The sequence below is a fragment of the Rattus rattus genome, chromosome 2, assembly GCF_011064425.1.
Source record: "Rattus rattus isolate New Zealand chromosome 2, Rrattus_CSIRO_v1, whole genome shotgun sequence".
In the NCBI taxonomy this organism is placed as follows: domain Eukaryota; kingdom Metazoa; phylum Chordata; class Mammalia; order Rodentia; family Muridae; genus Rattus; species Rattus rattus.
The window spans coordinates 168,661,137-168,687,712 of NC_046155.1; the positions used below are offsets into that span (position 1 = coordinate 168,661,137).

Sequence of the window (26,576 nt, forward strand, 5' to 3'; positions counted from 1 at the left end):
AGAGCCCTCTAGCCCTGCCTGGGGTCTGTCTGCATCTGGTTCTGGAGTGAGCTCTTGATGCCAGACCCCAGTCTGTTTCTACCTGGCGTCAAGGCTGGCCAGAGGCTGCCTTTGAGTCCTAGCCTCTCTGTTCTCCCCAGTCAGGCGTGTGCACCCCGTCCCCCACTAACACCATTAACTAATAGGAACAGAATACCGGGTTGCACAAAACCACGTTGTTTTAAGGAAGCATAAAATATAGTTGGATATGTAGTTATCTATTTTCTTCTTGCAGCACTGGGGACAGAACCAGAGCCCCGTTTATCACTGAGCCACAGTCCCAATATTTGGTGTGTGTGTGTGTGTTCGTGTGTGTACGTGGGTGTGTAGAGCTTTGGTGCTTCGTGTTTCATCTGATCAAATTAGCTCTGTATCTTAGGATGACCTTGAACTCCTGATTCTCTTGCTAGCTTCCAAGCCACCAGGCTCAGCAGCCCAGTCATTTTTTTAAAAGGCCTCTTAGATTATGTTCAGGGACCTAAACAATAACTCTGGGGTTTAAAATGCCAGTGGATAACAAGCATGGTAGTGCACACCTCTAATCCCAGCACTACAGACAGGGAGGCTGGTTGATCTGAGCTCTAGGCCAGCGTGGGATACATAGACCCTGTCTCTCAAAACAAACAAAAGGAAAAACAAGACACACCCAGGAACTGCCAGGGGAAACTTTGGCCCGAGTTTTGGAAAGTGCAACCGACAGGCTTTTCCCAGTGTGGTCCAAGATAGGCTATGATGAACCACTTGGAATGTTGATCTCAGACCAATTAACAGTAACTCACAGTGTGTCTTTCTGATTGCTTGGTTCAGAGTCTGTTAATAATTAAGAACGTGATGATTAATTCTGGGCTCCCTCTATCCCTCTATCCACACAACAGACACTGATCACTAAACCATGACTCAGAGGTCATATTTGAAGCTCAAGGAGATGTTTAAAGTGACAGAAGGGGACAGACTTTCTTCCTTTGACACAGGGTCACATGTAGTCCAGGATGGCCCTCATGTTATGGCAGCCGAGACCCACCATGAGCTCGGGATCTCCCTGCTTCCAGGCCCCCAATGCCCGGATCAGACAGGGATGACCACGCAGTGGGAGAGGCCCCACAACAGGCTCCTCTCTCATACACGCACCTTGATTTCCCAGTGGCCACCATTATAGTCTTCCTTTATTGGCTGTCCTTGTATAATACAAATCTGCAAGTTTAGATACAAAAAAAATCTGGAAATAAAAGATAGAAAAGTACCCGCCAGGCAACGCCCTTCTTCTTCTCCTGGGACCCCTCCCCAGCGGGCACCGACATGAGGTAACAGAGCGTCTTCATCCTTCCCCCCTCCCCCTCTCCTGGGCCCCCAATCGGGCCCCACCCCGTGAGACCTTGACCCTCCGGAAGACTCGCCCCCGAGTGGGGGAGGGGGCAGGGCAAGCACAGCATTGGCAGTGAACACAGCGTGGGCAAAATGGAAGCCCTTAGCTTGTGCTGTGTGTACGGGGCAAGGAGAGAGAGAGGATGAGCCCGGCTCGAAGTGGGCCCAGGAGTGCCCCTAAGCGGGCATCCCTCCTCCATCCTGCCCAACACTGGAAAGTGGAAGGGCACAACAGAAACTGGGGAAAGTAGCTTGAACAGAGGGCATTCCGTGACTAGGGCTGGAGAAGGGGCATCGCCAGCCTAAGTCCGGCAGTGAAATGGTTCCCTTAGCCAGGCTGGGTCCATCCCTGAATTCCATCTTGGCAAAATCTAGGCATCACAATATTGGTTTGTGTAGTGGTTTGTGAGGGTTGGTGGAGAGAAGGGCTTAGAGGGAGAGTTGAGGGGCGCAGCTCAGGGAGCAACACCAGGGAAGAGGCTGGGCCTCCCCTCCTGAGTGTGGTACACCTGGGTCTGATGGAGTGGGGGGCAGGGCAATTTGGGCTACAGTTCAATCTCGAAGGTCTTCTGCAAGTCACCAGAGAAGGGGTTGGAGGGTTTCTCCACAGCGGGCTTGCCTTCTAAAGCTGCCCACTGGGCCTCAAAGGGGTCCAACTCAGGGGCAGGGGCAGGCGCTGGCTCTGGGGGCCAGGGAGCCCCGTTAGGGCGTGGACGGGCCTGGCCCCCAGGGGCACTGGGCGCGGTAGGTGGGGGGAAGGCCCCGGCTTTTCCAAGCAGTGTGGCAGGTTGGGGCTGGAGCTGAGCAGCTGAGCAGAAGGCGTTGGCCACCATCTGTGAAGGTGTGATGCCCACCACAGGCACCCGGGGCATGGGTGGGTAACCCAGGCCTGGGTAGGCGGGCACAAACGGAGGCTGCATGTGTGTGGGTGGCAGGAACACAGCCACCTGGGCAGCTGCAGTGTCAAAGGGCCCCACTGGGGCGGAGAAGGGTTGAAGGGGGGGGGCCATGGTGGGCATTGGTGGCACGGAGGTGGCTTGTTGCTGTTGTTGCTGTTGTTGCTGCTGCTGCTGCTGCTGCTGCTGCTGCTGCTGCTGCTGCTGTTGGGCCTTAGCCACCTGGGACACTTCCTCCAACCATCGCTCAGCCTCCGACGGTGTCCGCTTGTGCCCGGGCTGGAAGGCCGTTGCAGCAGGTACAGAGGGCTCACCCCAGGCAGACGTCCCTGGAAAGGGGAATGAAGGTCACAGGTTGCCATAAAGAATCTCAGGCTAGGGGCTGGAGAGATGGCTCAGAGGTTAAGAGCACTGTCTGCTCTTCCAGAGGTCCTGAGTTCAATTCCCAGCAACCACATTGTGCCTACAACCACCTATAATCAGGTCTGGTGCCCTCTTCTGGCCTGTAGTTGCATACATGCAGGCAGAAAGCTGTATGATGTATACATAATTTAAAAAAAAAAAAAAAAAAAGAATCTCAGGCTAGGAGTCAGGGCGGCATGGGAATCCGAGCCCAGGGTCTACGAGGACAGTCTCTGAATCCAAGCCCTCACCCGCTGTCCTGTCCTTGGGCAGGACTGAACTCATAACAGGTTTGCAGCGGGGACACCGTGCAGTTCTGAGTCTCGACAGCCCTTGGTGAAAATGTGTAACCGGGTCAATGCTTGACGCCCACACAGCCCTCTGCCCTTCACTGGGCAGTGCTGTGTCCGATGTTAAACATTCTAAATGCCACCTTCATTCCAGTATTTCTTTTCAAAAGAACCTACTTATTTATATTTTATATGCACTGGGATTTTTGCCTGCATGTATGTCCCGGTGTTGGATGACCTGGAACTAAAGTTAAAGACAGTTATGAGCTGCCATGTGGGTGCTGGGACTTGAACCCAGGTCCTCTGGAAGAGTAGGCAGTGCACTTAGCTGCCAAGCCATTTCTTCAGCCTCCGTTCTAGTGTTTCTAGTATTATTTTCAGAGGCTGAGACTCTGTGACAGCACATGAATTCCTCAGACTGCACTAACGCAGGAAGATCCTACTGCCTCAAGTTTGTACTTTGCTAAGGTTCTGGGGTTGCTTTCTTTTTAAAAAAGAATTAGGGTTGGAGATTTAGCTCAGGGGTAGAGCGCTTGCCTAGGAAGCGCAAGGCCCTGGGTTCGGTCCCCAGCTCCGAAAAAAAAAAAAAAAGAACCTAAAAAAGAATTATTTATTTTATGTATATAAGTAAACTGTCGCTGTCTTCAGACACACCAGAAGAGGGCATCAGATCTCATTACAGGTGGTTGTGAGCCACCATGTGGTTGCTGGGATTTGAACTCATGACCTCTGTAAGAGCAGTCAGTGCTCTTAACCGCTGAGCCACCTCTCCGGGGGGGGTCACATATTTAATGTTTAAGATTTTGAGAAACTCCAGTGGTTGGGGAAATCCATGGCTCTCAGGTGACCTGCTGCCGTTCAATGGTCTTGTAGCTCTGAGGCCATCCCTTGGCTCTAAAATGATCTGACAGCAGGAGACAACACTGGGTGTCTGGGTTGATCTTCACTCCGGGATGGTCCCACAGCTCTAAGTCTGTCATTCTAAAGTGACTTGTGGATCTACGACAAACTTTAAGAGGATTTCTAATTCTACATAGATCCCACAGTCCCAAGGCAGTAGTGGTTCTGTAGCCGTCCCACAGCTCTGACACAATCCACAGGTCAAAGGTTCAAAGGGCAAACCCTGGGACATCCCAGATCCCTAGGATTTCCAAGATGGCTGTTCACAGGCAAAGGAATGCAAGAGAGCTGGAGAGTGACTGCTCGGGGTGGGGGAGAGGACTGTGGGCGGGGCTTACCTGTTGTGGCAGACGGTGGCCCTGGCGCTGGTGCTCCGGCACTGGCGAAAGACGAGCTGATTTGTGTGCACAGGGCACTGATGCCGTCACTGTCACTGGTACCAGGAGGCTCCATCTCAGGCACTGTGGGGTCACAGAACAGTAGAGGTGAGCAAACAGGCTTTGCCACAACCCCACCTTTACTCCGGCTCTCAAGGACACCCGTGTGACCTAGACTCCTTCTCTTCTAGAGGTATGTAGGTCACCAGGCGACCACAGTCACTAAAATAACTGTGCACAGGGATGTGTGTGACAGTGCGGTGAAACGGTAAAAGCCAGTATGTGGCATCTGGTAACTGATGGTCATGGGAATCCCAAACCAGGATCTCAGGATCTAAGCGACTCCAAGCTGGAGAGACTCTGGAAACTATTGACAATGTGCATTAATTAAATAGTGCACTCTGCCACACGTACGGCAGGGGCTTGAACCCAAGGAATGGATTCTGGCCGCGCTGATGCTCACTGGCTGGGGATAGATCCTGCTATGTGGTGGAGGAATGGGCCCCTGGCCGCCTCACCTGGCCCGGCCTAACACATGCACCATCACGGTGGGGATGAAATTATGCCCCCAAGGCAGGAGACCTAGAACAGGCATGGTGGTCTCAGGAGTCTTGGAGGAACAAAGACGCCATGCAAGTCAGCCACAGACCGACATGTATGATGTGCAACAGACCTCTGTCGTGTCTTCGAGGGCACAGGTGCATGTGAAGTGGGGACCCACGTGGTGGCCTGTGTAGCTTCTTGATCAATGTCTACGACAATTACATGAACACGTGCAGGTTCAGGAGTGTGGGGGCCCTTGAGCGTCTACCTAGGCTATGCAGATGTGTGTTTGTGTGAATCTGCACGGAGCAGGGTTCTGGGCTTTTGTGAAGGTGAGAGTGTGGCATTTTAAGTGTGGAAATCTGGGCACGTGACTTCCGAGTGCATACTCTGGTGAGACGTCAGAGTGCGCGTGAGTTCTGCGCAAATGCGACTGAGCTTGTGACTTCCGGTGTCTGTGTCGTGCATGGCAGCATGTGAATCTTCTGTGCGGCCATTCATTCTCAAGTGAGAGTGTGCAGCCGGCCACAGGACTGTACGGCTCCAAACTGAGCTTGGGAAACCATCTCAAGCACATGCATGACAACTGTGTGTGTGTCTGATGTCAGGTTGTGTGTGGACAGCAAATGTGCAGGTGTGTGACAGCCAAGGACATGGGACACGAGTCATTCTCAGCATGCACTGTCATCCGCTCTCAACCCGATGGAAATGAGTCAGCACTCACACACACACACACACACACACACACACACACACACACACACACCCATCTCCACAGCCGTCCCACAGGTGGCATGTGGGATTAGTGGCAAGGGTCAGACTCATGGCTTTCAAGACCTTTGCACAGCCCTCTTGTCTGCTTCCCTAAGGCAACAGCATGGCATTGTACCAAGTCTTTCATCTCCCTGGCCCACAGCACACATTTCTTTCACAGACATGATCTTGCTAGGTAGCTCAGGCTGGCCTTGAAATCATGACCCTTCCGCCTTTGGAGTGCTGGAATACTGTCCCAGCATACTTCACTCAGATATTGCTTTTAGATTACAGCAAAGAACACCTCTTTTCTTTCCCTGGCCCATGACAGACATCAATAATCAAACATAATGCTCCCCACCATCCCACCTCCAGTGTGCTCTTTGCTTACTGTGCCCATTACTTGGGCAGATCTTGCAATTCCATTGTTCAAATTCTGGAAGGCTCTTTTAGGCAAACACAGAACAGAACATATTGTAGCTTTCTTTTCTGCTTGGCCCATGGCAAATTTGCTAATGAATTGTGTAGCCCACTACCTGACTCCTTAGGGCCTCTCTGTTCATAGCACAAATCAGGATATTACAACGTATGCTATCCCTCTACTCTCCCTGACCAAGGCAGACATTGTTAATCTATTCCAATCCTCTCTTTTCCTGAGCCAGAGCGATCCTTTTAACATTCATTTGATACATGTTATAGATCTATCGACCAAATGTTTGGAAGGATCACTAAATGATGGTGCTTTCATCCCCCCCCAAAATTACATCCATGTTGCCTCCCCACCTCATTTATTTATTTATTTATTTATTTTTTATTTATTTATTTTTTTTGGTTCTTTTTTTTGGAGCTGGGGACCGAACCTAGGGCCTTGCGCTTCCTAGGCAAGCGCTCTACCACTGAGCTAAATCCCCAACCCCACCTCTTTTTTTAAAAAGATTTATTTATATTATATATTTATTTATTTATATTATATATTTATTATTTATTATTATTTATTTATTACTTATTATTATTATTATATATTTATATATCTGCATGTACACCTACATGCCAGAAGAGGGCACCAGATCACATTACAGAGGGTGTGAGCCACCCTGTGGTTGCTGACATTTGAACTCAGGACCTCTGGAAGAGTGCCCTGTGCTCTTAACCGCTGAGCCATCTTTCCCTTGCCCATGGTAGACTTGCCTGCCCAAAGCAGTTAAAACCTGTGCCACCTCTCCTGCTTCCCTTAATAACAGCAGACATTATTAGCTGATCTCGACTGTACTACATTTCTATCCTTTACCCAGGGCAGACATGACTTACCAATCATGATTTGTGCTAGCGCTCTTCTATTTTTTTGTTCATGGCCGACACTGTTAATGATCAGATGGTTCCACGTTTAACCCTTTGCCCCCAGCAGACAGTACTAATCCATCACAGTGTATACCACATCCCTCCTCAATCCCTAGCCCCTATCAGATAGTGCTGATTGATTTTGATGCTCCCCAGGGCTCACCTGTGCCCTTCACCTGGAAGTCTGTACGGCGCTGCAGTGTGGATGGCAGCTCATTCAACCGTAGGCTCAGCTGACGTTTGAAAGGTGAGTTCTTCTGGCTGAGGGCAGGAAACCCACGAAAGGAGCCTTGGCGAACCAGCTGTTCCAGAGGTGCATGGCGCCGGGGAATGGCAGCAGCAGTGGTGCCTGCAGCCACTGGGGTACCCGCCTCTCCCTTCTCGCCAGGGGATGTAGTGGCCGGTGTCGGAGAAACGTGCCCAGGCTGGGCAGGGCCAGGAGCCACAGCAGGAGCAGCTGCTGCTTCTGCTAAAGACACAAGGGACACATTTGCTAACTTCCTTAATTAAGGCATCGAAACCAGGCCCAACAGGCCTTGTGGTATATAGTGCTGGGGATGGAACCCATTGGGTATCATTGTGTTTACTAGCTGAGCAGTCTATGCTAAGCTACAGCTAAGACCCAGACTGGTGGACTCTAAGAACGCTCTTTGCTTTTTGTTTTTGTTTTTGTTTTTTGTTTTTTTTTGTTTCTTTTCTTTTTTTTTTTTTTTTGAGCTGGGGACAGAACCCAGGGCCTTGCGCTTCCTAGGCAAGCGCTCTACCACTGAGCTAAATCCCCAACCCCACGCTCCTTGCTTTTACTTTCTCCCCTAACTCCTACTGGGACAGGGTTTCTCTGTGCAGGCCTGGCTGTCCTGGAACTCACCCTGTAGACCTGGACAGCCTTGAACTCAGAGATCCCCCTGCTTCTGCCTCTGCTGGGATTAGAGTGCACCACCAGTACCTGGCTAAGAAAGTATTATAACACTGAGCCCTAGCCCCAGCCCCTCACTGGGGGATTCTAGGCAGGGGCTCTACCACTGAGCCACGCCCCCAGCCCCTCACTGGGGGATTCTAGGCAGGGGCTCTACCACTGAGCCATGCCCCCAGCCCCTCACTGGGGGACTCTAGGCAGGGCTCTACCACTGAGCCACACCCCCAGCCCCTCACTGGGGGATCCTACGGAAGTACCCCACCACTGAACTACAATTCGGCCCCACCTGGCCCTCTTAGTCACACCCCAGTGTTACCTTGTCACCCCACACATCCTGTCCTCAAAACAGGATGGTCACGACCCTGAAAAGTTCATGATTCCCACCAAGCCAAGACCACTTTCTCAGGAGTCCACTGAGGTATCATCCTCTGCCTGACCCTCCATCTCCCTCGGCTGCTCTCATTCCCCCGTGGCCACTCTCTCCTTTCCTAATAATTTACATTCACTTGGCACATGAACATCTACATGACAAGGCCCAGGAGGTGTGCAAGCATTAGCTCATCCCATCACACAGCCATTCACGTGGTCAAGACTGCCACCATTTTACAGATAGGAAAGCTGAGGGGACTTATTGACGTCATCTTGGAGACAGCCTGCCCTTCCCCTCTTCTGCCGGCTTTGACTGGTGACGCTAGACTTGGCTTGGCTCACTTTATCCTTTCCAAATCTTTCCAGTCCGTTCTAACCCCTCAGCCTGGGTTCTCACCACCCTGGGATTGCTCCCTGCCCTCTGCCAAACCTTGGGAACTCTACACTTCAAAATGTAGGCTCTTCAAGAGCAGGTCCCTTTCCTCCCACAAATACACACTGCCTGCCTTCAAACCTGAGCCTCGCCACAACTGCAGCCTGGGTACCCCAGTTACTCTGGAGCTTCTATTCATCTTCATGAGGTAAAAGGCCTAGCCTGGAGCTATGGTGGCATCTTGGGACAGGAAACAGGAAATACCTCCTTCCCATCTCAGTGTTCTGCTACTTCCAAGTCCCCTGCCCTCTCTGGGCTCCTGTGTCCCTGGGCTACCTCCCCAAGGCCTCCCTGAAAGGTCAGTGAAGGCAGAATTGAGTTCGGTGTTTCAGATAAGCAGCTCTGTGTGTGACAGGCTCTGAGCCAGGCTAGGTGGGCTAATCATGAAAGATGGGCCTCAGGCCAGGAGCTACCTGGTAACGCCATGATCGTGAGAGTTAGCAAGGGAGACCTCACTGTAAACCTCCTTCTGGCTGTGCAAACAGTGAAGTGCTTTTTACAGTGCTGAGTCCCTGGAAATCAGAACCGCTTTTGCATACAGTTCCCTTCGTAAATAAAGAGGCATACTGCAACAGTTGTGGCATCTGGTAACAGCCTTCATGCCTTTTTAAAGGGTTATAACTTTTTTTAATCTTTATTGTTATTTTATTTTATGTGCACCATGTGTGTGCAGTGTCCTGGAAGGTACTGGACACCCTGGGACTGGAGATAGAAATACTTGTGAGCCCATATGTGTACGTTGGAAATTGAACCTGGGTCCGAGAGACAGAGGCTCCAAAGAGACCCTAGAGCTGCTTCATTGACGCCCTGACTTAGACGACATGTGCTATGGTGAGCACTCCCCGCGCACCCCCCCACCTCCATCTACCCGCAGAATGTCGTCCCAAGAATTCCTAAAATTGAGATTTGCTCTGCAAATGTTACCAACCTTGGCCACTGCCGCCCTAACTACTGCTCCTCTGCAGGGAACCCTAAATGCGCATCTGCGCCCCCTGCTGGCGCACAGCACCCACCTTTCTTCTTGTCCCCAGCCTCGCGCTCCGCAGGCCGCCCGCCACCGGACAGGCGGAAGGAGCCCTCGCGGGCAAAGCTGGTGCGACTGGCATCGAAGGCGGCGGTGACTCCGCACTCTTTCTCCCGTCGCTGCTTCCTCTCCAGGCAGGCAGCGAACGCGCAGCCCACAGCGTGGCTCAGCCTCTCACCCTGCAGGAGAGGTGGCCTGGTTAGAAATGTTGCCCAGACATGGGTGGGGTGGGGTGGGGTGGGGTGGGAATGTCCACCCCCTGCAGGTTGGATGTCTACAGCCAGGGGACCCCAGCTGAATCCCTGAGAGGCAGAGGCAGGCAGATCTCTGTGAGTTTGAGGTCAGCCTGGTCTACATAGCTAGTTCCAGGAGAGCCTGGGCTACATGGTGAGCCTCTGTCTCAACAAACAAAACAAAACAAAAACCAATCCCCTTCCCCCAAAAGAAATAAAACCAAACTAAAGTATAAAGTGTGACCCTTAGCCTCTACAAGCATTTGTACACACACACACACACACACACACACACACACACACACACACACCACAAATATAACCACAGAGGTACAACGTACCTATGCGGGAAATGCGGGAAATACAAAACACAGCTAAAAAGAAACTAAAAACTGCCTCCAGTACGATATCCTGTGTTCCTAGACCAGGAGACTTAATGTGGGCAAGACAATAACATTCCCCAGAGTAAGCTGCAACTAATAAAATCTGTCAAAACCCAGTAGTGAGTACACATGGAGCGACCCATGGCTCCAGCTACGTATGTCGCAGAAGATGGCCTTGTCGGACATCAGTAGGAGGAGAAGCCTTGGTCCTGTGAAGGCTCCATGGCCCAGTGTAGGGAATGCCAGGGCGGGGAGGTGGGAGGGAGTGGGTGGGTGGGTGGGTGGGGAGCACCCTCCTGGAGGCAGGGGGGAGGGGATGGACGGGATGGGTGTGTTTCTGGAGGGGAAACCAGGAAAGCAGATAACATTTGAAATGTAAATAAAAAATCCAATAAAAGATAAAACAGAGCCCAATGGTGTCTTTACAGAAATGGAAAGGCTGATTTGGAAATTCACACGGAATTCTGACGGATCTAGAGTAGCCAGGCCAATCTTGAAGATAAGCTGCCAGGTGTGGTGCGTGCCTTCAATCTCAGCATTTGGGAGGCAGAGGCAGGAGGATCTCTGTGAGGTTAAGGCCAGCCTGGTCTATGGAATGAGACCCTGTCTAAACCAACGAGCAAACAAAAAACAAAACTCAAAATCTATCTACATATAGACTCTGTCGGGTTGGGGATTTAGCTCAGTGGTAGAGCGCTTGCCTAGGAAGCGCAAGGCCCTGGGTTCGGTCCCCAGCTCCGAAAAAAAGAAAAAAAAAAAAGACTCTGTCTATATCTACATATCTACATTTGTATCTTTATCTCTATATAAATCTACCTATATATCTTCATATATAATAGAAAGACAGGGTCTTAATAGTTAGCCCAGAGTGGCCTGGAAGTCACTATGTAGCTCAGGGTGGTTTTATAGTCCCGAGTCTCCTGAACCATTCTCAGTCTCACTGTGCAATTCAAAGGGGCCAATTTTATATGTTTGACTTTTTAAAAAAAACTTAAAAAGTTAAGCTGAAGAAGTTCTAAGAATTTCATTATTAATATTTTAAAAATCTGCTGTATCTGGTGCTTTATGCCTGAAATCCCAGCATCTGTGCAAGGCTATCTTCAGCTACGTAGAGCATTTGAGGCCAGCCTGGGCTACATGAGACTCTCTTTAAAACTCAAAAGCAGGCTTCTTGCTGAGTCCCACCAACATGGTGTTCAGGCGTTCCGTGGAGGTTGGCCGAGTGGCCTGCGTCTCCTTTGGGCCCCATGCTGAAAAGCTGGTCGCCGTTGTAGATGTTATTGATCAGCACAGGGCTTTAGTGGACAGACCCTGCACCCAGGTGAGGAGACGGGCCATCCCTTCCAAATGCATGCAGCCCCCTGACTTCATCCTCAGGTTCCCACACAGTGCCCGCCAGAAGCATGGACGAAAGGCTTGGGAGAAGGCAGGTATCAATGCAAAATGGGCAGCCACGCGATGGGCCAAGAAAATTGATGCCAGAGAAAGGAAAACCAAGATGACAGACTTTGATAGCTTCAGAGTCACGAAGGCAAAGAAAATGAGGGACGGAACAATCAAGACTGAAGTGAAGAAACTTCAAAGAGCTGCTCTCCTGAAAACCTCTCCCAAAAACACAGCTGTTGAAAAGGCTGCCATTGCAGTAGCAGCCTCAGCAGTGGCTACTAGAGCTAAGGTCCCATTGAAGAAGGCGACAGGACCAGGCCAGGAGCCTGCAGCCCAGAAAGAGCCTGCTCTAAAGGCAGCTGGCAAGAAAGCGTGAGGCTGTGCAAAGAATAAAGGTTCTTTTTGACACGGTGGTAAATCTCAGGTGTGGACTCTAAGCTTGTCACCGAGTGGGTAGTGGAAGACTTTGGGAATGCAGACAGATCAGCTACATAAACTCTACCCAAGCCTTGGTACTTAGCATACGGCCGGAGCCCAACTGACCCTTTATACACTGCACCATGACGATTACTACCACGGGACTGACGCTTGTACAGATAAATGTATTTCCTGCTAACAGGTAGAATTCCATCAAAAACAAAACAAAACCCCTCAAAAGCAGGGCTGGAGGGATGGCTCAGTGGTTAAGAGCGGCTGATCTTCCAGAGGACCTGGGTTCCATTCCTGGCACCCACAAGACAGCTCACAACTGTCTAAACTTCAGTTCCAGGAGATCTGGTGCCCTCTTCTGGACTCTGCAGGCACTGCAATGCACATGTGGCACAGATGTGCAGGCAGGCAAAAATAGCCATATACATAAAATAAAAATAAATTTACAAAAGAAAAAAAAAACCAACCTCAGAAGCAAGTGGGGCATGTTCTACAGATACAGATGGCCTGAGTTTGAATCCTAGTACCCACGTAAAAGCCAGGCCTGGCTCCTATAATCACAACACTGAGGGCCACTGAGGGGCGGAGACAGGTGGGTTCTGAAAACTTGCTTGGCAGCCAGCCTAGCCAATCAGCAAACTTCTGGTTCAGTGAGAGACCCCCGAATCAAGGAAATGAGGAAGAGAACAGAGGAACGTTATCAAAACTGAAGGCCACAACCTGTGCCCCAGATGAGGTCCGGCTGCCTGTCCTCAAGCCAACGAAAAGAGTCAAATTAAGTGGCAAGCAGAAAGAAAATGTATTTCATGTGGCCGCACTCAGAGGAGGGGACTGAGTGGCCATGTTGAGAACTTGGCTGTGTGTGACCACAATGAACCCAGAAGAAGCCACTGCAGCTACCCCCGGAGTAGAGATGTCGCTGTGCCCAACATCCCACACAGCCAGGTGGCTGGACACTGAATCTGCACCACCAACCACAGGCAGTCAGCATAGTTCCCAAAAATAGCTACAGCGGATCTCTCACCCTCGTGCTCTTCCAGAACTTCTCAGTCCCTCGTCAGAAGTGGAGGCTGTGTCCGCCCCCTTCACCTGAAAGATCTCTGAGGCTCACTGGGCACACAGTTCCACGAGGGCCAGGTTAGGTGATATCAAGACGATGCCGGAAAAGGCCAATGTCAAGACCACGTCCAAATGGCCACACAGCACACTCGTGTCCAGTCCTTTCCCTCCACCCTCGTTTTCTTGCTTGAGAGCCTTCAGGTCTCCTCTGACATCCATGCTTGAAAGATTTATGGAGAGGTGCTCTGATAGCCTGGATGGGGGTGACACTGACCCAGCCAATCTCCCGATGTATAAATACCTATGCGGCATAATGGAATGAGAGACCCTGGAACCAGGACAGCTAGACTTTCCTCAAATTCTTTTTTTTTTTTCTTTTCTTTTTTTCAGAGCTGGGGACCGAACCCAGGGCCTTGCGCTTGCTAGGCAAGCGCTCTACCACTGAGCCAAATCCCCAACCCCTTTCCTCAAATTCTTAAAACACCCACAGCGAGGGCTGATGCACAGGCTTGTGGCTCTGCAAGCTTGGGGATGAATGCCTTCTGTAATCCTAAATTTTAGCACACACACACAAGAGGACCAAAAGTTTGAGGGCAAGGGCTAGTGAGATGGCTCAGTGGTTAAGAGCACTGTCTGCTCTTGCTCAGGACCTAGGTTCAGTTCCCATCAGCAGCTCTCAACTGTCAGTGGCTCCAGGCCTAGGGATCTGACGCCCTCTTCTGGCCTCTACAGGTATCTGCAGGCACATGGTGTACATACACACAATTAGGCCTGTAAGTGCACATACGAGTGCACATACACTATAAATTCTGATAAGAGAGTGATGAGAACGGATATTTTTTTCTTGGTGTTTGATGTGCCTGTACTGAGCTACTCACATCCCAGAACTCTCAGCAGAGATGAATCAATTTCCTTCTGTGGTTTTTGTCTTGTCTTGTCTTTGTCGTCCTCTCCTCCTCCTCCTCCTCCTCCTCCTCCTCCCTCCTCCTCCTCCTCCTCCTCCTCCTCCTCTTCTTGTTCTTGTTCTTCTTGTTCTTCTTCTTGTTCTTCTTGTTCTTCTTCTTCTTCTTCTTGTTCTTCTTGTTCTTGTTCTTGTTCTTTGTTGTTGTTGTTCTTCTTCTTCTTCTTCTTCTTCTTCTTCTTCTTCTTCTTCCTCCTCCTCCTCCTCTTCCTCTTCCTCTCTCTCTCTCTCTCTCTCTCTCTCTCTCTCAACAGGGTTTCTCTATGTAGCCCTTGCTGTCCTGGAACTCGCTCTGTAGACCAGGCTGTCCTTGAACTGAAGATCTGCTCTGCCCAAGTGCTGGGATTACAGGTGTCTCTTATACACATCTAGATGTGTATAAGAGACAGGTGTGTGTGTGTGTGTGTGTGTGTGTGTGTGTGCCACTTCCACCTAGCTGTTGTCTTTTAGGGCAAGGTTTCACTGTGCAGTTTTGGATAGCTTGGAGCTCACTGTGTAGATCCCAGGCTGGCTTCAAACTCATAGAGATCCATCTGTCTCAGCCTCCAGAGTGCTGGCATTAAAGGTACCAGCATAACCTGCAGACACTCCCTTCTTGAGGTGTGTTGTGGTTTGAGTAAGCTTGGCCCATGGGAAGTGGCACTATTAGGAGGTAAGGCCTTGTTGGAGGAAGTGTGTCACTGTGGGGTGGGCTCTGAGATCCTGTGCTTAAGCTTCACCCAGTGTGGATGGGAGGCCCCTCCTGACTGACTGCAGAAGACAGTTTTCTGGCTGCCTTCAGATCAAGATGTAGAACTCCTATCTCCTCCAGCACCATGTCTGCCTACATTGTAGCTGCATGCTTCCCACCATGATGATAATGGACTGAACCTCTGAAACAGTAAGCCATCCCTCATTAAATGTTGTCCTTTATAAGAGTTGCCTTGGTTGGGGCTGGAGAGATGGCTCAGTGGTTAAGAGCACTGACTGTTCTTCCAGAGGACCTGAGTTCAAATCCCAGCAAACACATGGTGGCTCACAACCATCTGTAATGAGGTCTGATGTCCTTTTCTGGTGTGTCTGAAGACAGTGACAGTGTACTTATATATAATAAATAAATAAATAAATCTTTAAAAAAAAAAAAAGAGTTGCCTTGGTCATGGTGTCTCTTCCCAGCAATGAGACCCAAACAAAGGTAAGATGAGAAGACCAGGTACAGAGAGGCCCAGGACTTGTCCCCCAGGGCATGCTGATGAGGGCAAGAACCCCAGCTGTTTGGAGTACTCACAGAGTCCTTGAGGGCCAGGAAGCAGTGGCAGATCCAGCGGCGTGTGGTGCCGTCACGGCATATGTAGGAGAAAGCCTTGTCCAGGTTGCGGTCAGGAGCACAGAAGGACACCTTCTCGATGGTCTGGTCTACCAGCAGGTCCTAGGAAGGGTTGAGGACACAGGCAGTGAAAACCATCTCTCCTGTCTGCAGTCAAGACATGACCTCATCCAGAGTCAAATGTGGACCCAGATGTCACGGAGATAGCCAAAGGCCAGTCTGCCCCAGGGTCATGATTCAGTCCCTTGGAGCCATGTGAGATGGAGGACATAGCCCAGAGGTACAGCCAGGCTAAAAGGAAAAAGACTCAATGGCTTGCAGGGGCCAGGAAGAGGCACTTATTCACCTAGCCGAGGGATTTCTGCAGGAAGAATTAACTAGGTAAGAAGGGAGGAAGGATGACCTGTGCAAAGGAAACTGAACACCCACAGCGTGTACTGGGCAACGCCTGGAAGGTGAATCTGTAAGTGTCTAGAGCCAGGGAAGGCAAAGGGAACAAACAGATACCCAGGCCTGTCAGTGATAGGCCCTGCTACTAGTGGCCTCCCTCCCCTGCATTAGAAAAAGACCCAGACCCTGGGTCCCAGTGACCTTGTCTAAACACAAAACAGGGCTGAGGATGTTGTGGTCGGTGGTTTGAATAGGAATGGCCCCCTTAGACTCCTGTGTTTGAAAGCCTGGCCTATGGGAGTGGCACTACCAGGAGGTGTGGCCTTGTTGGAGGAAGTGTATCACTGTGGAAGCAGGATTTGAGGTGGCCCCAGGTATGGGCTATGCTCAAGCTACATCAGTGAGGAACACAGTCTCCTTCTGCTGCTTTCAGGTCAAGATGTAGAACTCTCAGGTCCTCTAGCACCACACCTGCCTCCATGCAGCCGTGCTTCCTGCCACGATGACAATGGACTGAACCTCTGAACTGTAAGCCAGTCCCAATGAAATGGTGTCCTTTATAAGAGTTGGTCATGGTGTCTCTGCACGGCAGGAAAACCCTACCTGTAACAGATGTGTTCGAGAGGTAAAGTACTTGCCTAGTGAAATGCTTGCCTATATGAAACGCTCTGCTGTATCAACACTGCATGAACCAGGCGTGGGGAGGGAAATGCCCCGACCCCAGCACTTGGAAAGTATAGGCAAGAGGACCTAAGTTCAAGACCATCTCTGGCAAAATAAGGAGTTTGAAGCCAACCAGGGCTATGCCAGACCTTGTCTCAATAAAACAAAAACCCCAAAATATCTAACAAGCCACATTTGTTATTTGTTAGTACGCCAAGCCTTTTTCCTTTTCTTTTGGTCAGCATGAAGCCCAGACCAGCTTTGGACTTGGAATCCTCCTGCCTCAACCTCCCTAGGGCTAGAATCACACATATGTACTACCACACGCCAGCTCCTAGCAGAGATGTGTGTTTCTTCTCCCCTTTTCAACTGTGCATCCGGGTACATGTGTGTGTGCACGCGTACGGAGGGTCAAGGTTGAACCTGGTAATCACCCTCAGGCACTCTTCCATCTCAATCATTGAGACAGGGTCTCTCAATCACACCCAGAGCTCACTGATGTGAGTTTCTGGGACTCTGAGCTCGCTTCCTCATGCCTGCTTTAACCACTGCACAATCCTTGCTGGCCTATTTTAAACAGTTCATACCACAGACTTTCTGATTTGATGATAGGGTCCTTTTTTTTTTTTTTTTTTTTAAGATGAGGCAACAGGAGCCCAGAGGGGTTAAATCTTGTGCCCAGGGTTTCCCAGTTGGTGAGGGGGTGGCTGGGATTGGCGCTGAGGTGGCTGCTCCAGTTCGCGCACTCATCCCACCCACTCTCTGAAGCAGCTTGCAAATAACCACAGCCCTCGTTCCTGAATTAGGACTGTGCAGCCAGCCAGGCCGATGCAGGCACACATGGCCGAGTCTCGAGGGCCCCCTTGGGAGGAGCATCCCATGGCTGGTAGCAGGTGGGAAGCCTCCCTCCACCCCACATACAGGCCTCCTACCTTGGTCTTGTCATCCACCACTCGGAGCCCATCAGCCGACACCCACAGGACAGACTTCACGGACTTCCGGCCCATCTGGGATGGGGGCAGGGAACAGGGGGGCCTGATCAGGACCGGCTCTTTCAAACCGCCCTTGCCCACTCCCCGGATCCAGCCCCTCACTCACCGCCTTCAGCTTCTTCACTGCGTCTTCACAAACGTGCATCCCCCGGGACTCCTCCACTTCCACGTGGCCCAGGTACTTGGGTGGAGGAAGGGAAGGAATGGGAGACACAGAGTGATCAGTCGTTGCTGGCGTCACTCAGCAGCCCATACCTGGGGCCTCCGTTCTCAGCCAGTCAGATGTATTCACTCATTCTCTCTGCACCTCCCATCCACAAGGGAGGAGCTCCATTCCTAGTCCAGACACACAGCTGAGAAAAACATACAGGGATCTGTGTCCCGCCTGATTGCTAGGCCTTCACACACCGCTCCTGGCCTTCTGAGGGCCAGTATGTCTGTGTCCCTGCACACGTGGTACAGGCCACAAGGCTGTTCTAACCTACTCTGACAGCAGCTCACAAGATCACAGGCCAGTACTGGAAGTGTAGCTCAGTGGTGACTGCTCACCTAGTATGCACAAGGCTTAATCCCTATTGTGCACATATGAACACACACACACACTCATACACACACACACACACACTCATACACACACACACACAGAGAGAGAGAGAGAGAGAGAGAGAGAGAGAGAGAGAGAGAGAGAGAGAGAAAATCAGTGTGCAGGTGTAATGACTCTCTCCAGAATTTCCAGTGAGACTAAGCCCTGTCCATTGCCCAGAGTTGCAATTTTAACTTTGCTGGTTTTTCCTCATACCCGCCCCTCCTCATACTAGGGATGGAACCCAAAGCCTTACACATATTAGATAAGCAAGCATTCTACCAACAAGCCATATCCTCAGCCTTCCGTGGGAGATTCTACGCAGGGGCTCTACCACTGAGCCACGACCCCAGCCCCTCATTGGGGGATTCTAGGCAGTGGCTCTACCACTGAGCCCCGCCCCCAGCCCCTCACTGGGGGATTCTAGGCAGTGGCTCTACCACTGAGCCCTGCCCCCAGCCCCTCACTGGGGGATTCTAGGCAGTGGCTCTACCACTGAGCCCTGCCCCCAGCCCCTCACTGGGGGATTCTAGACAGGGGCTCTACCACTGAGCCACGCCCCCAGCCCTTCACTCAGAGATTCTAGGCAAGTGTGTCCTACTAAGCCTAATCCCCCAGACTTGCTGTACAAAAGTGATAAGACCTTCCCACTTAACAGATGCCATATAGAATAAATAAATAAGGATTTATTTATTCTATATGAGTACAGCTGTCTTCAGACACACCAAAAGAGGGCATCGGATCCCATCACAGATGGTTGTGAGCCACCATGTGGTTGCTGGGAATTTGAACTCAGGACCTCTGGAAGAGCAGTTGGTGCTCTTAACCACTGAGCCGTCTCTCCAGCCCAACAGATGGCCTCTTATTAACTGGCACTTTGCGTACTCTCATCAGCACTACCTACCAGTCCCTGACACATGAACCCCTCACAAAAATCAGGTTGAGGACCCTAGCCTTAGTGTCCAAGATGAGAAGGGTTGAAGCCCACACGTCAGGCCCAGAATCCAATTGTCTCCCCTGGGAGAGCAGACATGTTGTCAACCAGAATGCCTACTGCAATTGCAAACACTGACAATGTTTTAGGACTTCTAGTGCAGGTTATCTGTGAACCCCTGAAGAACTGGGTGACTGCTCTTCACCCCTCAAGATTATCTCCCAAGAAATATCTTTCTGGTATACAACACCAGTTAGGAGTGCTGAACAGCACGGGAGGAGTTTGAGTTCAGGCCCTCCTGAGCTACAGAGTAAGTTCAGGGCCATCCTGGACAGCTTAATGATCCAGAGCCTCAAATAGAAAAAGGAGGGCTGTGGGGTGGGGAGTGTAGCTCTGTGGCTAATGTGCTCCCCTGCATGCGGGGCCTCGAGTTCCGATTCCACGAAAGTGAGTAGGGCATGCTCTACCATGTCACCACGGAAGTGTGCTTAGTACCAACGATGGGAGGTCTGGAGATCACAGCACACACAGCTCACACAGCCCCACAGTACAGATCTGAGAATGCTTCTGCGCGGCGCCCCAGGACCAGCAGGCACACAGGTAGGTACAAAGCAGGTGATGCAGTTTCCCACCCACCCGGTGCACTCACCCTAACGGGGAAGCTGCATGTGCCCTTCCGCACCGCATCCTCATCTGCCTGCCACTGGTGTGGGCGTGACGCCTCAGGCACATAGGCTGGCTTCCTCCGCCGCAGACTCTGCCGTAACTTGTTCATGGTGCCCGCCCCGTCTAGTGACATAGGATAGGGGTATGGATCAAAGATGGAGGTCAGAAGGTATGGGGGTGGGTGGATGAGGTGATAGCACTGAGGACTTGCTAGAGGAACAGGTATTGGGGTGAGTAGCTCCAGTCAGTGGATATTGGTTATGTAGTGGTCCAGAGTTGTGCATTCAGAGCATCAGAATCATGTGGCCAAGGGGCACGGAGACGGGGGCAGGTTAGCAGGAATCGTCAGTCATGGGCTTTAGGGGTTTTAGCCGTCCAGGGTTTGACTGGGAAGAATGGCAAAGATCCAAAGGAGGAGATTTCACGAAAGTGGAGTTTAAGGACGTAGGGGTCAAGGGTCATAAAGTCATGGGTGTTGTGGGTATGAGGGTCAGGGAAGAAAGTATTCAGAGGTAAGGACATGTGGCTAGGTGGTAGTGCGCTTGCCTAGCATGCAAGCGACCAACTCCAAGAAGAGAGGGAGGGAGGGAGGGAGGGAGACAGAGGCAGAGAGAGTGTAACATATGTGCAGGCCTCTGACTGCTCCGTACAGATGAAGCAAGGCCTCAGGGGTGGTGTGTGTATGGCGGGGAGCTGTATAAAGAACGCTTATGGGAATCATCGCTCATGTCCTTCGTGCGCTGCGGTTGTTGTCTGTGATACAAATCCGTGCAGATTTCTGCTGAAGGGCATTCATGTGTGAGTGGCCGTGAGTATGCAGTGGTGCACGCTATGTGTCTGAGTGGCCGTGCGTATGCACTAGTGCGTGCTGTGTCTCTGTCTTGTTCTGCCTACGAGCGTATTTCCGTGCCTGCTGCCTTGGATAGACTGCAGAGCTGCATCTATGGCTGTTTTCCACAGAGAAGGTGTAACTATTGTCCTTTATGGCTGTTGTCTAGGACATAATTGTAAGATGGTGCCTATGTCCAAGAGGGCAGCCGTTAATGAGCCTCTGTGTGGGTGACTTTTGCTTTCTCAGTTGAGCCTGCTGGTTATTTTACTCTTTAGATCTGTATGTATGTATGTATGTATGTATGTATGTATGTATGTATGTGTGATATATATATCATATATATGTGGATATATGGTTGTTTTTTCTTTCTTTCTAAGTCTTTATTTCATGTATGTGAGTACACTGTAGCTGTCTTCAGTCACACCAGAAGAGGGCATCAGATCCCATTACAGATGGTTGTGAGCCACCATGTGGTTGCTGGGAATTGAACTCAGGACCTCTGGAAGAACATTCAGTGCTCTTAACCTTCGAGCCATCTCTCCTGCACCCTCCCCCCCCCCCTTTTTTTTTTTTTTTTTTTTTTGGTTTTTCAAAATAGGGTTTCCCTGTGTAGCCCTGGCTGTCCTGGAACTCACTCTGTAGACCAGGCTGGCCTTGAACTCAGAGATCTGCCTGCTTCTGCCCCCCAAGTACCGGGATCAAAGGCGTGTGCCACCACTCCCTAGCCTCACTGTATATTTAGTAAACTCACTCATTCAAAACCAAAGGCAGGGCTATCCCAGGTCATTCTCTGGGCTGGGAGTATGTCTGCCAAGCAATGCTGCGACCATGAGGGTGTTAGCTGGACCGAGCACAGTCATCAGTGTGGCTTCTGACCGAGTGAGCGGCTGCTGTCTGTGCGAGTGCTGAGCACTGTTTGTCAGCTGTATGCAAGAGGGTAGCTTTTTGGGGTTCTCAGGTGCTGTCGGTGAGGCTGTCTACCAAAGTGTGGCTGTCAGGACTGAAGTCACAGCTCTGGTGGCAAAGTGTGTGCCTAACATGCAGTAAGCTCTGAGCTCTACCTCCAGCCCTGCGTAAACAAGGCATGGCGGTGCGTGCCTGCCGTTCGAGCACTCGGGAGAGGTGGAGGCAAGAGTATCGGTTCAAGGCCATCCTCGGTAACAGTTCGAAGCCAGCCTGGGAAAAGGGAGGCACTGCTGTCTGACCCCGTGAGTCCACGCATAGTGGGTGGTAACTTCTTATTCTTCTTCCTCCTCTTCCTCCTCTTCTATTTCAAAACAGCATCTTACCATGTACGATGGCTGGCTTAGAAGTCACGATGGAGACCAGGCTGATAACAAACTCAGGAGAGCGGTGCCTACCTCTGCCTCCTGGCTGTTGGGATTACTGGCAAGCACCAACATTTCACAGCTTTAGAGGCGGGTCTCATGCCTCAGCCTCCCAAGCGCTAGGTTTGCAGGGCTGTGCCATCATATCCGGTCACGCACATCTCTGGAGTGCGTATCTAAGAATGGGCGTAGACTCAGTGCCGGTGGTTGCCTGCGTGAATCTGGGAGGGTCTCTAGATATGTCCACGTGAGCATGTGTCTCTGTATGAGTGTGAATAAGTGGCCACTTAGCGCATCTGGGAGCACTTGACAGTGCATTTTGACAAGTGTGTGAAGAGCATCTGTATGTGCAAATCCACGGATACATGAGGCTCTGCGTGTGTGTATCTGCAAGAGTTTGACCTGTACGCAATCACTGTTGTCGGGGAGGCTGTCGGTGTTTGTAGGTGAGAGTTTAGAATGTGACTGTGACTGAGGGGGCTTTGACAGTCACCAAGTATGGGAGAAAGCCTGTGTGGCAGTGCTTGGCAGCTCCTCCGGTCATACCGGTAATGACCACGATCCATGTACAATGCCCCCTGTCCTTTGTCAAGCTGGCCACTCACCTGACTCCGTCCTGAAGGTTTCAGGGGGCCCCGAGGCCCCACAGGGGGCTGGGGGCAAATGCTGATCAGGTCTCCTGGGTCCGCCCTGCTCAAGGGAGTGAGACAATGAGAAGTTTGTTGGGGCGGGGGATTTGGTCCCCTCTTCAGCCCCCTCCATCTCAGGCTCCCTAGTAGGAAACCCGGTAGTCATAGCAACTGTTACTAGGGAGACCAGCCACCTGGTTTTAAGTGCCCAGGAAGGAGTAGGTGTGTTGGGGGACACTGATCAGGGGCCCTCAACACCCAAGGCGATGATGTGAAGTGAGTGTCTTTGCCCTCTAGTCCAGGATTATACACAAACATATGGCCATACACACCCGACATCCAACTTCTTGGCCCTTAGTCACAGTTCAGCACACTTTACCACACAGACATCATAAGAGCTATGTACCTCAGCTCACAAGGTACAACTGCCACGAACCATTTGGCCTCCTCGAGTTCGTGTTCACTGACATACATAGTTCTACAGCGGTCATTTGTCCACACGCTTGCAGTGCGCCTCAGCCCGCCATCCACACCTACTCCTACCAACAGCTGATACTGTCCACTCATTCTCTTAGCTACGTACGACGACTTGGGCCACGCACCACACACCCCGGGGTTATACCTGTTCAGCTATACTTCATGTACTTCATGGCAGCTGTGTCTCCTCAGACAGCCACCCCGAGAAACACATCCTGAGTGGCCATCTATTTGGTCACCCATAAGCATTCGGTCACACAGTGACACAATCTCATCTGCATAGGGCCCCATGCCTACCTGGTCTTAATAACCTCCCCCTCCCATCCCAGCACACACAGTGGTAGCTGCACAGGGACCATTCAACCTCAGACCACAGCAGGCACACCAACACACCTTTTCTGACGCCACACATTCCGAGTCACACATAATATAGTGACACACTATTTGGTTGTTATAGCCATGGCAGAGTCCTCTGTGACAACCATGCTGTGTCTACACCAGTCTCTATACACAGCCACATAGTACAGATGCTAATGGTCACCGTCTGAACGTTACAGACATAGCACAGAAGCAGCCAAAGAGAGGAGGGGAGGAGGAAGGAGGGCTGCCCTCGGACAGCCACATACATTCCAGAAACAGTTGTGTATGCAGTCACTCAGCGTCAGTGCCCACGGTGCCCGGCCATCTGTCATGTTGGTGTCCCACACACAGCACTACCACGTCACCCTATCACAGAGAAACAGTCTCCATGAGGATTCGTGTCACGTAGACGAGAATGTGGCCACGTATAATCAATCACTACCACACGTGGACAGATCTACAAAGTCACAGCCCCACTAATGCTCAGAATCTCACATAGACACTTAAAACACATGGTTCAGTTCCCCACACCGCAAGTACGCAGTTGGGTGTACACATAGATGGAATGGCCCAGACACAGCATTTATAGCATCATAGCATTTATCGAGGAAAACATGGTCCCAGACACCGCCATGTGCACAGTCATGACATCACCAAATCACAGACGCATACATACACGCACACACTTTTACAGTCCAGGGCTCCAGCATGGAGTCACCCAGGGTAACAGACAAGTGGGTCACATGTACACACAGAAGAAACACAAGCTGGTCCCATACACACTCAGTGCACACAGGCAACATCCATAACTTGAGCTTCACACAATTAACCTTTTGCAATGGACAAGAGTTTCAGATAAGAAGTCAAATTCGCAACTCAAATCACACACACGAGGCTGTCATGCACACTCAGTGTCACACAGCTAGGTGGACAGTCACTTATGCAACCCCAGTCACATACACAGACATGGCGAAGGACACCCGACCACCATCATACACACAGCCATCCCATAGACCCGGTCCCATAGACACAATGTGACTTCAAATACAATGGCAGTCGCACACCGAGTTGCACCGAACGCAGTACAAAATCAGACATAAGCACAACATTGTGTCACACATGGCCAGAGTCACAGGCACAGTTCTACTTACACACAGTCACAGTTCCACTCACATCTTCAGTCGGCTACACATAAGACCAACCTCAAACCCAACACAGATGTCGACACATACCAAGACCATACATACACACAGGGTCTCACAAAAGACATATGTATCTATCTAAACACAGTCTAAAAAGTACAGGAGCCTGCACAGTGAAGGGCTGCCATCATATCCACGGTCACACACACACACACACACACACACACACACACACACACCAAACACCACCACATCCAACCACAAGCATGCAGGCAGACAACGCAGGATACCTCATCCTTGCCAGTTGTAATGCAAGCACACACACAGCTACAGTCACACAAACACCAGGTCACACTTCTAGCCACATCCCCAACCCTTGCACACACACACACTCACACACACACACCAACCACACACAAAGCCGCTGGTCACCACAGAGGCTGCAGACAGGTTTCCACCCGTCTCTGGGGAGCCGCCCCCAGCCCAGGCTGAATCCTGGAGTCTGGGGGGCAAGGGAAAGCTGAGCATTGTCTCCGGGTGGGGCCTCTTAGACACTGAGCAGCCCTAGGGACAAAAGGGGTGGCCTAGGAGACCAATGTCTTGAGACCCCTGACTAAGCATGGGGTGGAGGTGGGGGTAGGGGAATGCCTGAAATTCTCCTTATTTTATTCACGCTGGGGTGGAGTTTCAGACACAGGGACCTTGTTCTGAGAAGGGGATTTGCCTGGGACACCGCCCAAGGGCTTGGGGGGACAGGCTGGATCCAGGACCCCTGGGAGTAGACAGTACTTGGAAACCGCCCCCCCCATCCCCCAGAGCGTTAGCCTTCGCAGCTCTATCCAGGGACCTCATCTTCAAGACATCGCCCAAGGGGGTGTTGTGCTCACAGAAACCCTCTGTCAGGGAAGAGTACTGATTTTGTCTGGAATCGGCTCAGTTAAGGCCTTAGCTTGATAAAGGGGACTGTGTCCCGGACCCTCAACGCCAAACCTTGCCCAGGGAGTTGTACCTAGAATTTATGTAGCCCTGTCCTTGATTTGGGGGGAATCTGTATTCCAGGATTCCTATTTTCAGGGCCTTCGCAGAGATGGCCTGTGCTGGACCAGACCCCAGTCTGGCAGGTTTGGGATTGACGCGAACCTGTTCCCGGACCCCCACCCAGGACCACCCTCTCCAGCCTTGGCATCTTCTCTCCATCCGGGCGCTGCTGCCGCCTCCCACCCTCCGCCACATCAGCAGCGGCGCCGCCCCCGGCCCGAGCCCCCCGAGCCCGCCCTTCTCACGCTGGCCGCCGCGCTGCGGGACATCCAGGGCCCGGGCGCCCCCGCCTCCCGCGGCCCCGGTTGGGCCCGGCTACCCGAGTGCTGCTGCTGCTGTGGTGGCGGCGGCTCGATCTGACGCGGGCCGGGCCCGGGGCCGACGGCTGGTGCGGGATGCAAGCGCGCGAGCCAGCTCGGCTCCCGGGAGGATTCCGTTCCGGGGGCGGGGGAGCATCCCTCCCTCGGCGCCCCGCCCCGACCCCGCCCATTGGCCCGCCGCCTGCTGTATATGCAAAATGTAACCCCGCCCTCCCGAAGACCACGCCCACACAAACACTACCCGGTCTCCTCCCGAGCAAAGACCGACCTGCCCCGCCCCTTGGCCTGGCCTTGCGGGAACCTGCACGCATCCCTAGAGGAGTGCCTCTGTGGTTCAGGCGCAGGTTCTATTTGCTTCCATAACCCCTGACCTCAGATCCCCTATGGTTCTGCTTCTGAAGAATTGCTTTGGGAGGCGCCTTGACGTCCTCAAATCTTGCTTAACCCCACGGTTCTCCCAGCCCGGCGGGGGCGGGCAGAAGCGGTGACGAGGCACTTTTTGCAGGCGAGGGGAGGGGATGGGAAGGAAAAGAAACAGACCCTGGAGTCCTGGAGGGAGATCACTCTGGCTTGCGGGAAAAGGGCATTGGGTTAAACCAGGACTCCGCTGCACCCTTACCCCTGTCCTGTAGGTTTGGCAAAGCAGCTGGTAGGGGCATTAGGGCCCATTAGCAAAGGCGAGGTTGTCAGGGACAGGAGGGAGCCTGAAGCCGGGGGTGGGGGGGTGGGGTATGTGATAGGAGGGTACTTCTCAGCTGCCACGGCCCTTGGAGCAGGTGGTCAGCACGTGGGGGGGGGCGGAGGAGGTTCCCCGCAACAGATG

The 26,576-nt window shown here is 51.8% G+C and overlaps 1 protein-coding gene across 1 annotated transcript; it reads right to left on the bottom strand.

Annotated features, from left to right (window-relative positions):
• Nucleotides 1–1,180: 1,180 nt before the first annotated feature.
• Nucleotides 1,181–25,862, bottom strand: Numbl (NUMB like endocytic adaptor protein). The gene is made up of 10 exons (XM_032894125.1): nt 25,679–25,862; nt 22,393–22,477; nt 19,611–19,750; nt 17,551–17,625; nt 17,385–17,459; nt 15,361–15,501; nt 9,632–9,821; nt 7,064–7,369; nt 4,228–4,350; nt 1,181–2,626 (listed from the first exon to the last, which is right to left on the bottom strand). The coding sequence occupies exons 1-10, from the start codon at nt 25,700–25,702 to the stop codon at nt 1,947–1,949; spliced, it is 1,839 nt and encodes a 612-aa protein (XP_032750016.1). The 5' UTR covers nt 25,703–25,862; the 3' UTR covers nt 1,181–1,946.
• Nucleotides 25,863–26,576: the final 714 nt, after the last annotated feature.